The 17,684-nt window shown below is 43.4% G+C and overlaps 1 protein-coding gene across 2 annotated transcripts in view; it reads left to right on the top strand.

Moving 5' to 3' along the window:
- The window catches only part of LOC139387772 (G-protein-signaling modulator 1-like), a 65,794-nt gene extending 49,093 nt beyond the window's left edge, over positions 1 to 16,701 (top strand). For both annotated transcript variants that reach the window (XM_071134011.1, XM_071134010.1), the window contains exons 12-14: positions 10,368 to 10,530; positions 10,842 to 11,047; positions 12,838 to 16,701. In XM_071134011.1, coding sequence (XP_070990112.1) covers positions 10,368 to 10,530; positions 10,842 to 11,047; positions 12,838 to 13,026 — 558 coding nt within the window. In that variant the 3' untranslated portion in view covers positions 13,027 to 16,701. The remainder of the gene's footprint in view (positions 1 to 10,367; positions 10,531 to 10,841; positions 11,048 to 12,837) is intronic.
- The last annotated feature ends 983 nt before the right edge of the window (positions 16,702 to 17,684 follow it).

The raw sequence follows: 17,684 nt of genomic DNA, 5'->3' as shown, positions 1-17,684 counted from the left end.
ATATCCCCAAGTACTTTTCTGCAGCTGCCACCACAACATCTATTTTCTTACGTACCATCTCTGCAGTACAGTTGATAACCATTGCTATGAACACTAAGAAGCCAACCTTACTGAAACATATCACTCATTGGCCTATCCCTCTGTTCTGGCACAGATCTACTATTCACAGGGATCCTCTCAGAATCCCTCACCCTTGATCCACCCTCCTACTTTCTTCACTGCCTCAGAATATGACATATTCTGCACTACTTTGACCCTGGCCACCTCAACCTGCCTCTCTGACCCTGGCCACCTCAACCTGCCTCTCTGACCATGGCCACCTCAACCTGCCTCGCTGACCATGGCCACCTCAACCTGCCTCTCTGACCCTGGCCACCTCAACCTGCCTCTCTGACCATGGCCACCTCAACCTGCCTCTCTGACCCTGGCCACCTCAACCTGCCTCTCTGACCCTGGCCACCTCAACCTGCCTCTCTGACCCTGGCCACCTCAACCTGCCTCTCTGACCCTGGCCACCTCAACCTGCCTCTCTGACCCTGGCCACCTGAACCTGCCGCCTCTTTTACCGGGCAACTCTGATCCCCAGAAACATGGGCACCCCTACAGTTGACAATGTTTTCCACTAAAGCAACACATTCCTCTATTCTATGTCTTCCTGCACGCTTCCCACATCTTGGAATCTCCCTCCTACACACTGCTGCAACATGCCCATAAACGTGACACCTGCAACTCTGCAGTGGATTCGGCACAAAACCAGACTGCGTCACCTCTGTTTCCCCACACTCACCACCGGATCTGCATCGCACCAAACAGCGAGCGTCACAAACACCAGGAATCAAGGGTCGCTACATTAATGAGCACAAGGTTATCATGCTTTAGAAAGCTGCAGTCCTTGCAGATGAGTATGAGTTTGTGTTGACCTAAAAATACCTTCAAACAGGGCACAAAGTACTAATATCCCTACACAAAAAAACTATCCAGAGAAGTCCTCTCTTACTACAAGGTTTGTCTTTTCCACCAGCACCCAGAGACAAGGATGGACAGAACTGGTTATCCGTATTTGCCAGTTTGGCTTTACTGCCACGAGAAAAGCCATATTTGTCTCTGAGTCTGTCCTAAATTGAAACAGAACATTTTGAGAGAAAAATCTTTCTTCTTGTGGGAGCCCTCCAGAGCATTAAGTCTCTGGTTGGGACTGGTTTATCTCCTAAACAAGATCAGATTTGAATGAACCCTTTGTTTCAGAATCGTTTGTATCTCTGCAGAGTGGTGATGCTGTTAAACAGCCAATGAAGATACTGGAAGACACTGGGGCCGCCCAGTCCTTCATTTTGTTTGACACTTCAGCAACTGGTGACTGTGTTGGTTCAAGGCGTGGAGATTGGTTGCTTGTAGAATGTGGAACTCAAGTCTGATCTTGTTTCTGGTTGCGTGGTCGTTGGAGTGAAGCCTACCCTACATGTGAAGGGAGTCTTGTTGATTTTAGGCAATGATTTGGCGGGAGGGAAAGTTGTGGTGAATTCTGTTGTTTGTTAGGTGCCAGAGTAGAGGAACCTGATGGGTTATCAGAGAAATACCCTAGAGTGTTCCTAGCTGGTGCTTTCCCACGTGCTATGTCTAAGAAGATTGCTGAGAGCAAGTCTAGTTTTGAGGAGGATGTCAGTAGTCTCTTTGCAGCCTGGTCTCAGTGACTAGACGTAACGTAGTAAATGTTATTCGGGACACACAAATATTATATGTTCTGTTTGGTATGTTTACTTAAGGCAAACAGGAAAGTAGGGTGGTTGGTTGAGGTGCATGGGTGGGAGTATAACGAGAACATCTAGCAACCCCGGGGTTGCAAGTTCAAATCTCATCATAGACAACTTTTGCATTTCAGCTAATAAGCAACTTTTCAACTACTTAGCATGTTAGCTGACCCTAACCTTAAACTTAGTAGCATTATTGTATGTTTTACAAATTGGTAACATTTTGGACATTTTTCAAATTCGTAACATATAATACTAACTGTAATTCATAACATCAAATGTGAATTGGCTAATGGTCATCCACAAATTAATACATACCACACGAAATGTAACATATCATACTAAATTGAGTGTTCAGATTTAAGTACAGAATAATACGAAATGCTCTGAGACCAGATTGGATTTTGGTAGAACTCCTGAGTTGACCTCTCCTTTGAAGACCCCAAAGGAGAGCGGGTTGGTAGGACCTCTGAAAAGAGAGAGGATCCTTACAGTTGACACTGTTTAGGAAGCAGCTGATTACTGAACAGAAAAAATATGCTTCTCTCTCCCTTCTTTTTGCGGAAATACTGTACATCCAGTGAATGAGTTTGAGTGGGTTACTTTGACAAAGATGACGTTATGAGGTGAGAAAATAGTATTCCCACGACACTTTTATTCAAGGCTACAGGCCCCAGTGTATCTCAAATTGTCGTTCCAGTTACACTCCGACAAGAAATACTGTACTTATGAGGGTAGTATTGCAGGCCATCTTGGGGTCAAGATGTATGACCGTATCTTGCATAACTTGCAACCTAGGAAAGGTAGTGGGTCAAGGAAAAGTCTGACCATTCATGGCAAAAGTGGAGGCCTTAAGCTTCCTGTGCCAAGGGCGAGGGGGAGTGAGGGAGGTGGCGAGAGAGGGAGGTGGCGAGAGAGGGAGGTGGCGAGAGAGGGAGGGCGGTGGCGAGAGAGGGAGGGCGGTGGCGAGAGAGGGAGGGCGGTGGCGAGAGAGGGAGGGCGGTGGCGAGAGAGGGAGGGCGGTGGCGAGGGAGGGAGGGAGGGAGGGCGGTGGCGAGGGGAAGAGGGAGGTGGCGAGGGAGGGAGGTGGCGAGAGAGGGAGGTGGCGAGGGGAAGAGGGAGGTGGCGAGGGGGGAGGCAGGGAGGTGGCGAGGGGGGAGGCAGGGAGGTGGCGAGGGAGGGAGGCAGGGAGGTGGCGAGGGAGGGAGGCAGGGAGGTGGCGAGGGAGGGAGGCGGCGAGGGGAAGAGGGAGGGAGGTGGCGAGGGGAAGAGGGAGGGAGGTAGCGAGAGAGGGAGGTGGTGAGGGGAAGTGGGAGGGAGGTGGCGAGGGGAAGAGGGAAGGAGGTGGCTAGAGAAGGAGGTGGCGAGGGGAAGAGGGAGGGAGGTGGCGAGAGAGGGAAGAGGCGAGGGAGGGAGGTGGCGAGAGAGGGAGGTGGCGAGGGGATGAGGGAGGGAGAGAGAGAGATGTGGCGAGGGGGAGGGAGAGAGAGAGGTGGCGAGGGAGAGAGGGGAAGGGAGGGAGAGAGAGAGTCGGAGGGAGATGGTGAGGGAGGGAATTGGCGAAGGAGAGAAAGGGTGGGAGGGAGGGAGATGGCGAGGGGAAGAGAGAGGGAGGGAAAGAGAGAGAGCGAGAGAGATGGTGACGAGGGGATGAGAGATGGGAGAGAGAGGGAAGTGGTGAGGGGAAGAGAGAGAGGGAGGTGGTGAGGGAAAGAGAGGGAAGGGTGGAAAGGAGGAGAGTGGTGGGGGAAGAGAGGGGAGTGAGTCAGGCGTGTGGAGAGTGAGGGAAGGAGAGAGCGCTCGGAGAGAGAGAAAGGGAAAGATCGGAAAGAGAGGTGCTTGTGTGGTAAGTCACTTCATACTCTTTATCAAAATTATTGTTTGATGGATGATAGACTAGTTAGATAGCAACACTAAGTGTTAGCCTAAATGTCTGGTTTTATTTTTGCTTTGCCAGAGAGTCAGACACATTTAAATGCATTTATAATACCCAGTAAAGCAACGTTTGAAGGGTAGTCTAATTTTGTTATGAAGTTTTCACAAGAAAAGTTGCTGCTGAAAATGTGACCGCCTATAGCAATATCACTGTTGTATCGTACTACTGAACATTCTAGTCTCTGACCTGATTCTGGTTATCTTGTTCACTGTGAGTTGCCCTTTATCTATATCACTCTGCACCAAATTGAGTTTTAAAGGTTTTCAATTATCAAAGCAAATGTTTAGTCAATCTAATTTGCTACCAGAACGTTGTGTATCCAGTTAGATTTGTTTGGAGATAATGCTTGGTGTTGATTGTGCCATAATGGGGTGTCATTATGGTATGACATCCAGGGGGATAATAACACCATCAGCCATTACTGATCCATGATGTGTCCTATGGTTTACCGCCTTTGATGTCTACCATTAACCTGCCAAGGCATTTATCATCAACATGGAGGCAGGATCACACACTTCTTCAGTGCAGAGAATCATGTTAATGTATCCTGAGGGTGGAAATTGGAGATGGCTATACTGTAGTACTGGGATGTTGATTCTGGATAATTTATGTGTACTGTATAAAGAGGTTGTGCTATTGTTTGACCCAAATAAACAAAAGTGATGTAAATAGTGATGAATAATCATATTTACATTGGAATTAGCGCATTATAACAGTACACATTATTTGTAACATATTCATCAACATATTAACACTGAGGTGTTGATAGCTTTGAAAGGTCTAGTTTCGTTATTCATGTGAAATTTAGAGTGGACAAGAAAGGAGGTTTATTTTTACATTATGTCAGGTGACGGATTGAGCAACCTTGACGATCTAGGCCAAGGTATATACCCTAGGTAGGGCATTCTCAGCACTGAGGGACATAATTGGTCAGATTGTGAGAAGACTGTTATGCTGTTAGTGGTGCGTACTGGCGGCAGAGAAGTCGGACGCTGGAGAGCAAAAACTGTTTCCAAACGGCGCAGTTTAATAACAAAAAAACCCACCGGAAAACAGAACAATCAAATAATGGGTATATAACCCGACACACACCAGGACAGACATGCACAAGCACTTACAACAAACAATACCGACAAGGACATGAGGGGGAACAGAGGGTTAAATACACAACATGTAATTGATGGGATTGGAACCAGGTGTGATGGAAGACAAGACAAAACCAGAGGAAAATGAAAAGAGGATCAGCGATGGCTAGAAGGTCGGTGACTTGGACCACCGAACGCCGCCCGGACAAGGAGCGGGACCAACTTCAACGGAAGTCGTGACATATGCGCTATTCCAGGCAGTACGCTATTCCAGGCAGTATCAAAGGCGTATTGTGTCCAAAGTGCTAGGAAAAGGTTAAGAACAACTTAAACAACAACAACTTGATTTTTAATGCAACACACAGATCGCCAAAATTATGTAGAGGCAGTGCTGGAAAAAGTACTCAATTGTCATAGTTGAGTAAAAGTTAAGATACTTTAATATAAAATGACTCAAGTAAAAGTCAGTCACCCAGTAAAATGCTACTTGAGTAAAAGTCTAAATGTTTTTGGTTAAGTATCAAAAGTAAATGCTGCCAAACTGACCATCCTACCGATCCTTGACTTCGGTGATGTCATCTGTAAAATAGCCTCCAACACTCAACTCAACAAACTGGATGCAGTCTATCACAGTGCCATCCGTTTTGTCACCAAAGCCCCATACACTACCCACCATTGCGACCTGTACGCTCTCGTTGGTTGGCCCTCGCTTCATACTCGTCGCCAAACCCACTGGCTACAGGTTATCTACAAGTCTCTGCTAGGTAAAGCATGCCTTATCTCAGCTCACTGGTCACCATAGCAGCACCCACTTGTAGCACTCAAGCAGGTATATCTCACTGGTCACCGCAAAGCCAATTCCTCTTTTGGTCATCTTTCCTTCCAGTTCTCTGCTGCCAATGACTGGAACGAACTGCAAACATTTCTGAAGCTGGAGACTGATATCTCCCTCACTAGCTTTAAGCACCAGCTGTCAGAGCAACTCACAGATCACTGCACCTGTACACAGCCCATCTGTAAACAGCCCATCTATCTACCTACCTCATCCCCATACAGTATTTATTTATTTATCTTGCTCCTTTGCACCCCAGTATCTCTACTTGCACATTCATCTTCTGCACATCTACCAATCCAGTGTTTTAATTGCTATATTGTAATTACTTCGCCACCATGGCCTATTTATTGCCTCAACTCCCTTATCTTACCTCATTTACACTCACTGTATATAGACTTTTTGTTTTCTTTTGTTCTACTGTATTATTGACTATGTTTTGTTTATTCCATGTGTAACTCTGTTGTTGTATGTGTCAAATTGCTATGCTTTATCTTGGCCAGGTCGCAGTTGCAAATGAGAACTTGTTCTCAACTAGCCTACCTGGTTAAATAAAGGTGTTCTCAACTAGCCTACCTGGTTAAATAAGGTGAAATAAAAATAAAATAAATGGAACTGCTAAAATATACTTGAGTATGAAAAGTAAAAGTAAAAAACCTTTAACATTCCTTATAATAAGCAAACCAGACAGCAGAATTTTCCATGGGGCACACTCTAACACTCAGACATATTTTACAAACGAAGCATTTGTGTTTAATGAGTCCGCAAGTACAGATGCAGTAGGGATGACCAGCAGTGTTTTCTTGATAAGTGTGTGAATTGGACCATTTTCCTGTCAGAATGTAACGAGTACTTTTGGGTGTCAGGGAAAATGTATGGAGTAAAAAGTACATTATTTTCTTTAAGTAAAAGTTGCCAAAAAACATAAATAAACTCAGCAAAAAAATAAACGTCCTTCACTGTCAACTGCGTTTATTTTCAGCAAACTTAAAATGTGTAAATATTTGTATGAACATAAGATTCAACAACTGAGACATAAACTGAACAAGTTCCACAGACATGTGACTAACAGAAATGGAATAATGTGTCCCTGAACAAAGTGGGGGGTCAAAATCAATAGTAACAGTCAGTATCTGGTGTGGCCACCAGCTGCATTAAGTACTGCCGTGCATCTCCTCCTCATGGACTGTACCAGATTTGCCAGTTCTTTCTGTGAGATGTTACCCCACTCTTCCACCAAGGCACCTGCAAGTTCCTGGACATTTCTGGGGGGAATGGCCGTAGCTCTCACCCTCCGATCCAACAGGTTCCAGACGTGCCACTGCAAGGACGATCAGCTCTCCACCCTGTCTCCATGTTGCGCTGTCTTAGGCATTTCACAGTACGGACATTGCAATTTATTGCCCTGGCCACATCTTCAGTCCTCATGCCTCCTTGCAGCATGCCTAAGGCATGTTCACGCAGATGAGCAGGGACCCTGGGTATCTTTCTTTTGGTGTTTTTCAGAATCAGTAGAAAGGCCTCTTTAGTGTTCATAACTGTGACCTTAATTGCCTACCGTCTATAATCTGTCAGTGTCTTTACGACCGTTCCACAGGTGCATGTTCATTAATTGTTTATAGTTCATTGAACAAGCATGGGAAACAGTGTTTAAACCCTTTACAATGAAGACCTGTGAAGTTATTTGAATTTTTACGAATTATCTTTGAAAGACAGGGTCCTGAAAAGGGGACATTTCTTTTTTTGCTGAGTTTAGTAAAGTACAGTACAGATACACCAAAAAACGACTTAAGTAGTATTTTAAAGTATTTTTACTTAAGTACTTTACACTACTGTGTAGAGCCAATAATTGTACTGCCAATGATTGCATTGGGCTTAAACTAGAGAATCACACTAATAGCCATTCCACAAACAGCTTCCTCATATCGAGTTGCACCCCACCAGAACAGCCTCAATTCGTCAGGGCATGGACTCTACAAGGTGTCAAGTGTTCCACAGGGATGCTGGGCAATGCTTCCCTACAGTTGTGTCAAGTTGGCTGGATGTCCTTTGGTTGGTGGACCATTCTTGATACACACAGGAAACTGTTGAGCGTGAAAAACCCAGCAGAGTTGTAGTTCTTGACACAAACCGGTGCACCTGGCATCACTACTATACCCCGTTCAAAGGCACTTCAATCTTTTGTCTTGCCCATTCACCTTCTGAATGGCACACAACCCATGTCTCAATTGTCTTAAGGCTTAAAAATGTCATTCAGATTTTTTTTGTCACTGGCCTACACAAAATACCCCAGAATGTCAAAGTTCAATTTTGTGTTTAGAAATTTGTACAAATTAATAAAAAATGAAAAGCTAAAGTGTCTTGAGTCAATACTGTAGGTAATCAACCCCTTTGTTATAGCAAGCCTAAATAAGTTCAGGAGTAAAAATTTGCTTAAGTTGCATGGACTCGCACTCTGTATTTTCTAATGCCTACCTCATGTCTGTATGCTATACATACAATTATCTGTAAGGTCCCTCAGTCGAGCAGTGAATTTCAAACACAGATTCGACAACAGAAATCGGGAGGTTTTCTAATGCCTCGCAAAGAAGGACAAATATTGGCAGAAGAGTGAAAATAAAAAGCAGACATTGAATATCCTTTATTAACTACACTTTGGATGGTGTATCAATACACCCAGTCACTACAAAGATGCAGGTGTCCTTCCTAACTCAGTTGCTGCAGAGAAAGGCACTGAAGTAAAACAGCAAAATATGTGTCAAAGAAATGCACTTTATGTCGTGAATTCAAAGCATTATGTAAAGGGAATATGTAACAGCACATCACTGAGTACCACTCTTCATATATAAAAATAAACTGAATAGAGCTAAGCTCAGGCAAAATCCTAGAGGAAAATCTGGTTGTCTACTTTCCAGCAGACACTAGGAGACATTCACCTTTCAGCAGGACAATAACCTAAAACGTAAGGCCAAATATACACTTCAGTTGCTTACCAAGAAGGCAGTGAATGTTCCGGAGTGGCAGAGTTACAGTTCTGATTTAAATCTACTTGAAAATCTATTGCAAGACCTGTAAGGGGTTGTATAGAAATTATCAACAACTAATTTGACAGAGCTTGAAGGTATTTTAAAAATAATAATGGGAAAATGTTGTGCAATTGTTGTCCAGGTGTGGAAAGCTCTTAGAGACTTACCCAGAAAGACTCACATCTGTAATCGCTGCCAAAGGTGCTTCTTAGATTAGATAGATAGAAATACAGATATCTATCTATCTACACTACCAAAAGTATGTGGACACCTGCTCGTCAAACATCTCATTCCAAAACCATGGGCATTAATATGGGAGTTGGCCTCCACTCTTCTGGGAAGGCTTTCCACTAGATTTTGGAAGATTTTTGCAAGGACTTGCTTGCATTCAGCCACGAGCATTGAGGTCAGGCACTGATGTTGGGCGATTAGGCCGGCGATGTGTTTTCGGTCAGGGCTCTATGCAGTCCAGTCAAGTTCTTCTACACCGATCTCAATAAACCATTTCTGTATGGACTTCACTTTGTGCAAGGGGGCATTGTCATTCTGAAATAGGAGAGGGCCTTCCCAAAACTGCTGCCACAAAGTTGGAACCACAGAATCGTCTAGAATGTCAATTTATGCTGTAGCGTTAAGATTTCCCTAGCCCGAACCATCGGCCTAGCCCGAACCATGAAAAACAGTCCCAGACCATTATTCCTCTTCCACAGAACTTTACAGTTGGCACTATGCATTGTGTCAGGTAGCATTCTCCTGTCATCCACCAAACCCAGATTCGTCCCTCGGACTGCCAGATGGTGAAGCGTGATTCATCACTGCAGAGAACGTGTTTCCACTGCTCCAGAGTCCAGAGTCATTGCACATGGTGATCTTAGGCTTGTGTGCGGCTGCTCGGCCATGGAAACCCATTGTTTCCCAACAAATAGTGTTTGTGCTGACGTTGCTTCCAGAGGCAGTTTGGAACTTGGTAGTGAGCGTTGCAACCGTGGACAGACAATTTATATGCGCTAAGTGCTTCAGCACTTGGTGGTCCCGTTCTTTTAGCCTTTTTGGCCTAACACTTCAAGGCTGAGCCGTTGTTGCTCCTACACGTTTCCACTTCACAATAACTGCACTTACAGTTGACCGGGGCAGCTCTTGCAGGGCAGATATTTGACGAACTGACTTGTTGGAAAGGTGGCATCCTATGACGGTGCCACGTTGAAAGTCACTAAGCTCTTCAGTAAGGCCATTGTACTATGAATGTTTGTCTATAGAGATTGCATGGCTGTGTGCTCGATTTTATACATTTGTCAGCAACGGGTGTGGCTGAAATCAATCTCTCATCTGAGAAGGGGACCGTGATCTCAACTTGACTTGCTGTTTAAATAAAATCCAGAACACCACTCGCCCCAAACAAGGTATCATCTTATACAATTGTTTGTCTTTTTTATTTCATCTTTATTTAACTAGGCAAGTTAGTTAAGAGCAAATTCTTATATACAATTACAGCCTAGGAGCAGTGGGTTAACTGCCTTGTTCAGGGGCAGAACGAGAGATTTTTACCTTGTCAGCTCGGGGACTCGATCTAGCAATCTTTAAGTAACTGGCCCAATGCTCTAACCACTAGGCTACCTGCTGCTCCACGAGCCAAACATGAACCACATAAAAAGGATATAAGAGACAATTGAGTCATTGTGTGTGGGATGAGGGGTTGTGCTGCCTCTTCTATCACTTAGCATCCATGTCTCTCTGTTTCAGAAGCTAAGTCGTGACCCCTCTGATGAGGACTGCTTCTTCGACCTCCTCAGCAAGTTTCAGAGCAGCCGCATGGACGACCAGCGCTGCCACCTTGACGACCCGAATGTAGAGAACGGAGAAAACGGCGAGAATGGAGGGGCTGTCTCTCTTAATGAAATGCTAGGTAGGTTAGCGAATTAGTGCTGTTACGACAGTCTAAAACTAGAGGATCCCTGATACTACTTCCATTAAGGATCTGTTGTGAATCTGTTTCGGTTTGAAAGGTGTACAAATCCAAATTCTAGGAGAAACCTATGTGAATGAGGATCCCTGAATTCCATTACTTCCATTAACTTCCTTTCACGTCAATGCATGACTCAATGCATCACTCAAAGCACACATTGCCGGACATCTCTAGTCAGAAATGTGTGGCATTGATTTTTTGGGGGGGTCAATTACAGTAAAGGAATATAATCCAACTCCCTTTTCTCTCAGATCCAGCGCTCATCACCTCGCCCCAGACAGAGGAGCTGTTTGACCTGATCGTCAGCTCCCAGAGCCGTCGCCTGGATGACCAGCGGGTCAGCGTCAGCAACCTGCCCGGCCTCAGGATCACCCATAACAACCTGGGCCACCTGTGTGTTGACACAGACCCCCAGGAGCCCAGCGATGACTTCTTCAACATGCTTATCAAGTGCCAAGTAAGGCCATGTCTCACTGCCTCAGCATCTCTATGGGTTGAATCTTAACCTTAGTCTCCCATTGACATCCATCGATGCGTAATTTAGGTAAAATATACATATTTGTGCTTATCTCAGGTTATGCAGGATTCATGAATTGCAGCACTCATGAATTGCAATTTTAGATGTACAGTGCCTTGCGAAAGTATTCGGCCCCCTTGAACTTTGCGACCTTTTGCCACATTTCAGGCTTCAAACATAAAGATATAAAACTGTATTTTTTTGTGAAGAATCAACAACAAGTGGGACACAATTATGAAGTGGAACAACATTTATTGGATATTTCAAACTTTTTTAACAAATCAAAAACTGAAAAATTGGGCGTGCAAAATTATTCAGCCCCCTTAAGTTAATACTTTGTAGTGCCACCTTTTGCTGCGATTACAGCTGTAAGTCGCTTGGGATATGTCTCTATCAGTTTTGCACATCGAGAGACTGAATTTTTTTCCCATTCCTCCTTGCAAAACAGCTCGAGCTCAGTGAGGTTGGATGGAGAGCATTTGTGAACAGCAGTTTTCAGTTCTTTCCACAGATTCTCGATTGGATTCAGGTCTGGACTTTGACTTGGCCATTCTAACACCTGGATATGTTTATTTTTGAACCATTCCATTGTAGATTTTGCTTTATGTTTTGGATCATTGTCTTGTTGGAAGACAAATCTCCGTCCCAGTCTCAGGTCTTTTGCAGACTCCATCAGGTTTTCTTCCAGAATGGTCCTGTATTTGGCTCCATCCATCTTCCCATCAATTTTAACCATCTTCCCTGTCCCTGCTGAAGAAAAGCAGGCCCAAACCATGATGCTGCCACCACCATGTTTGACAGTGGGGATGGTGTGTTCAGCTGTGTTGCTTTTACGCCAAACATAACGTTTTGCATTGTTGCCAAAAAGTTCAATTTTGGTTTCATCTGACCAGAGCACCTTCTTCCACATGTTTGGTGTGTCTCCCAGGTGGCTTGTGGCAAACTTTAACTGACACTTTTTATGGATATCTTTAAGAAATGGCTTTCTTCTTGCCACTCTTCCATAAAGGCCAGATTTGTGCAATATACGACTGATTGTTGTCCTATGGACAGAGTCTCCCACCTCAGCTGTAGATCTCTGCAGTTCATCCAGAGTGATCATGGGCCTCTTGGCTGCATCTCTGATCAGTCTTCTCCTTGTATGAGCTGAAAGTTTAGAGGGACGGCCAGGTCTTGGTAGATTTGCAGTGGTCTGATACTCCTTCCATTTCAATATTATCGCTTGCACAGTGCTCCTTGGGATATTTAAAGCTTGGGAAATCTTTTTGTATCCAAATCCGGCTTTAAACTTCTTCACAACAGTATCTCGGACCTGCCCGGTGTGTTCCTTGTTCATCATGATGCTCTCTGCGCTTTTAACGGACCTCTGAGACTATCACAGTGCAGGTACATTTATACGGAGACTTGATTACACACAGGTGGATTGTATTTATCATCATTAGTCATTTAGGTCAACATTGGATCATTCAGAGATCCTCACTGAACTTCTGGAGAGAGTTTGCTGCACTGAAAGTAAAGGGGCTGAATAATTTTGCACGCCCAATTTTTCAGTTTTTGAATTGTTAAAAAAGTTTGAAATATCCAATAAATGTCGTTCCACTTCATGATTGTGTCCCACTTGTTGTTGATTCTTCACAAAAAAATACAGTGAGGGCCGAATACTTTCGCAAGGCACTGTATGTATCTCCTTCTCTCTCACTGTCTCTCTCACTCTCATGGTCTAAACCAAGTCCTCCAGGATTGATGACCAGCGGTGCTCCCCACCAGAAGGGGGCCCCCGGGCTCCCACGGTGCCTGACGAGGACTTCTTCAGTCTGATCCAGAGAGCACAGGCCAAGCGCATGGATGAGCAGCGGGTCCACCTCCCCTCAGAAGAACAGGACGGGCCCGACTCCGACCCATCCGGGGACTCCAGCTAGGAGCCCAAGCAATCAGCCCTGGGGGCAGGGTTTGAGACTGCGACCATTTGACTTGGCAATGCAAAACCAATCTTTAATTGGTCGCTAGGGTGTCAGTGAAAATGTTTTGCTTGTCATCTTAGTTTTTGGTTCACAATTTGCTTTTTTTTTTATTATCAAGATTTATTCTAATAGCAGTGGGCAGCAACAATGGGTATGCAAACCAGGTATTCAAAAGTTTAGTCTGGAGTCTTGGTTGAATCTTTGCGATGTGCAATTCGGTCATCATCCACTGTTTGAATGAACGTGTCTAAAGGTTTTCCTAAAACACTTTTCCAATTAAATGTTGACTGGAAAGTAGGACTATCTGACAGAATGTGGGGTGGCAGGTAGCCAAGTGGTTAGAGTGTTGGACTAGTAACCAAAAGGTTGCAAGATCAAATCCCCAAGCTGACAAGGTAAAAACCTGGTGTTCTGCCCCTGAACAAGGCAGTTAACCCACTGTTCCTAGGCCATCAACTTGCCTAGTAAAAAAAAAAAATGATATCATAATGATTTGTATCAATCGCAGAGCATTTTTCTGCTAACTCTGTCAGTGTAGCCCACACTGTACATTGCACAGTACAAGAACACTGCTAGGCAACTTAATTCTCTAATTATACTTGTTTTATTGTTCCCAGACCTTAAATGTGGTCTCCTGATGTGGTTTAAGCATTGTTGTGGACTTAAAACATCCAAGTTGTTGTAGTTTTCCTAAAAACAAAGTGTGATTTTGACAGTGAAAACCTGGAAAAAAACAAGGAAAACTATTAAATTAAACCGGGAAAAATGAATTTACCAAAACTGATTTTATAGGGCTCTACACCTGTAGACTGACTGTTCAAAATCACTAACACTAACCAGGTTTCCATCCAACCTTTTTATGTGAGTAAAGTACATGTCGGATGAGACATTTCATGACAGGCCAGATGTAAACAGCTAATATATCGGTAACCTTTCCAAATATTGACAAAACACAACACAACAAGGTGTGATCATTTTTTGTCTGTAAAATTATGTGAGAAATGGCGGTGGAAACGCCTTTATGCACAAATATTGATCATCATATCAAAGTAAACTTGGAGTCACGTGGTGATATGTTGTGGGTTCCTCCCACTGCGACTTGGGAAACCATGCAGTTTATTAGGCTACAGATGAAATAGCTTATGGGCTGGTGAAAGTGCACAGTAATGAGCTTGATGCTCCTATACAATACATATCGAGGGTGTTATTCTGGTGACATGATGCTTGGCTGCCATTTGACTAATAATCTGCCATTTGTCTATAATAATCTCATCATGTAGGCTATACCCGCACTGTTTCTGCAAGCTGTTGGCTAGGGGGCACGAGCCAAGACCAGAGTGGGCACTTTCACTATATAACTCAAAAACAAAATGTCACAGAACCATCAGTAGACTTGAAGATGCGATGGAAACCCATTTTTTTATTTGGTAACCTCAAAAATGATGTGTATGGGCCGCACACAGCCTTTTATCCACATCAAGTCAATTTGATGGAAACTCATCTCTGGTGGGAAAAGTTTTGAGTATTCGCATGAAAATCTGTCGCTAATTGGATGGAAACCTAGCTATTAACACAATGTTTGAGATTTTGCAAAGGTTTTATTTTCCCCTCCAAACAATCAATGTTAATATGATGTTGTCAAGTTAAAATTGAATTATTTATGTATGGAGGGTAGCTAAGCTACTTGCTCAGCGTGCATCATTGCTCAGCGTGCATCATCCGCTTTACCAGGACAGTATTCTTTTCATTGGAGCCAGTAGCTCCCAGTTCGCACTGGCCCGGTGTGTCACTGGCAAATTTACCTGAATGTCAAGCCCTGCCCAAGGCATGCTAATTTACCAGATGGCTTTTCATTACTTGCCTGGTTTTGTATGGAATGCACAGGTGAGGTCATTATCATGGGGTGTGACCAAATAATGTACTGGTGCCATCAACTGTTCTGCAACCCTGCCTGGGCCACCACTCGAGGAGATCCTTGAAGGGAATTAAGTAAATTAGGGTGATGTGTGACGCAAGATCCGAACACCATGTGCAATAGGTGGCACCCTTTCAGCTGATGTGAATCTGTTTAGATTTGAAAGGTGTACAAATCCAAATTCTAGGAGAAATCTATGTGAATGAAGTGTTTCGCTAGGGTTTGAGACGCCAACAATATATTTACTGTACCCCATCTACTGCCTTAAATCAGTTTTTTTTTTCAAACTCCGATTGTATTACTAAGTATCAGGGGTCTGATTTCAAAGCGTATAATGGAGAAGTGTTTGGTTTGAAGGATGACGATGATTGCTGCTGGTATTTTTGGTGACAAACAGTATTAGCTATAGTTTTCAGTGTCAAAATTGCATTCGGTGTTAGACAACAGCTCAAGAGACTACAGGAATAATTATAAAACAGCACGGTTAATCAAGGTCTAGTCATTATAGAGTTCATGTCTTCTGAAGTACAAACAGGTTTAAAACAAAAAATTATACATTTCTCAAAATAAATGTTATGTTTAATAGTATACAAAATGTCAAGAATATATTGTTTTAGAGAGTTGAATCAAGCTCAAATCAAAGTGCATCTCTTCAGTTAGGCCATGGAAGTGCCAATAGTGCAGTATATAGGCAGTATACTGATTGCAATCGACAAATGTCTAATGGTAACCCCCACAATGCCATCAACCTATCTCTGACCAATGACCTTACACCCCATGGCAGTCCAATGGATTGGGGACTTTTTTTTAGGACGGCACAGGAGTAGATGAATAGCCTATGCACACACAATCCTGTGTTGCAGGGATCTTCAAATACATTGCCACAGCTGTTAGTTTTCAGTTTCCAATTGTCTAGGAGGGGTTAGTTTTATATTCTGCTTGTATACTGTCCCTTTGTGGTGAAACATGTGTACTACAGCTGTCCTGTGTGTCCTATTGGAAATGAGACTTTTGTCATTCCTGAGGTTGAGGATGTAATCATGTGAGCAAGTATAATGCTTTTAAGCACGTTTTATTATTTCAGTGACAAGCTATACATAACTGTACAGTATATACTTTGCATATTTTTTTGCAGATCATTTTGTAAAGGATAGAATATATTTGCAAAAAATGTTAGTGCCTTTTGTATTTCTGTTCTCTTGTGGTTATCAGAATTATCCTGTAGAGTTATCCTGTAGCAGACCCAGTGGACCAGAGACAGGTGTATACTGAAGAAATGAAACAAAAACAGCTTGTAGTAAGATCTAAACGTAGAGTAACGTGTTGCCTAACTGATGATCCATAATGGACATTTTTGTCGCTCTTCCTCTTTGGGACTCCATTTGTAAATGTTAGTTTTACCGTGTAGCTCTACTTTGTACCTCAAGAGTCATGACCCTATCCCAGAGTGGGCCATAAACCTAACTCGGGATGGGTCGTGATCTATATGATTCATCTCGATCTCTGTAAAAAGAGGCTTACAAGGTCCCCACTGTTTTCCAAACAGAGCTAATTTCCTCTATTTTTCCATAACTTATAAGGGTAAACTTGGTCCAGATCTATCCGGTACGCTTCTATTTGTCACTACCATATGTACATATATTTTTTTGTATTTATGTTCCATTTGAGGACATAAAGATGTCCCGTCTGCTTTTAATAAAATATTGATTCCAATGTTTTATGTGCCTCTGTTGTCATGTCCCATCAAGTGTTCTACACATTACCATAAGAAAGTCTGCTTTCAAACAATCGGCTTTGCTTCAACTTCAACACATTGCATGTAGGTGTTGTTGGGGCTACCTTTTTTTGATTACACCCCATACTATATTGCAGAACCATTCTTACGTCCACACCCAATTGGCGCAGTGTATGATTCAATTTCCCCCCCACCCAAAGACTTGGATAGTCTTTACATATCCGATATGTAATGTTTTACATCATCATTATCAAATGAGTCTCCTCGCCCAGACAAGAACGACTCCTTATATCAGCAACTAAAATCAAGGTTATAAAAAAGGATGGGGAGTGTCATTGACTTGCCCTTAGTTGGGCGAGGCACAGTGAACCGACCAAACATGTTGGTTTGCTTTTCTCTGTTTTCCAAAGGAGATTACAACAGTGACTAGAATGCAAAGAAAGGCAGTGCTCTTTATACAGCTTGAGTTGTGGTTCACCTTAGCACAATGGCTCTTGTCCTGTTTATTGCAAAGAAACAGATGCAACATTGTTATTTTATTGTTTGAGAGTCATTTGATAATTCCCGGCATTTCCTGCACATAAACAACGTCTCCTCTATGATGTTACAGCTGAGGCTCGCGATGGGATTTAATTATTATTATTTTTTTATAGCAAAGGCAAAGTAATTCCCATGCATCTCAAGTATTCTGCTGGAACAGACCACAATCCTCCTACATAGCCCCCCCCCCCCCCCCAGCAGTTGGTTCGTTCCATATTAAAAGGAACAACATATCAATCTGCAGTTAGCTGATAATCCCCCTCTGACTTCCTCATTAGCTTGGTCTCTCCCTAGCTTCCTAGCTCACTCTCTCTCTTCCCCTCGATTTAACAACCTCTCCTCAAGGATGTAAACTGTAAATGCAAAAGCAAAGCTTCCGTGGATCGAATGCACAACACATGATGACAATAATACATTCTTACAGCA

The sequence above is a fragment of the Oncorhynchus clarkii genome, chromosome 29, assembly GCF_045791955.1.
Source record: "Oncorhynchus clarkii lewisi isolate Uvic-CL-2024 chromosome 29, UVic_Ocla_1.0, whole genome shotgun sequence".
NCBI classification, from domain to species: domain Eukaryota; kingdom Metazoa; phylum Chordata; class Actinopteri; order Salmoniformes; family Salmonidae; genus Oncorhynchus; species Oncorhynchus clarkii.
The sequence above is the reverse complement of the archived record's forward strand: the minus strand, read 5'-3'. Positions and strand labels throughout refer to the sequence as shown.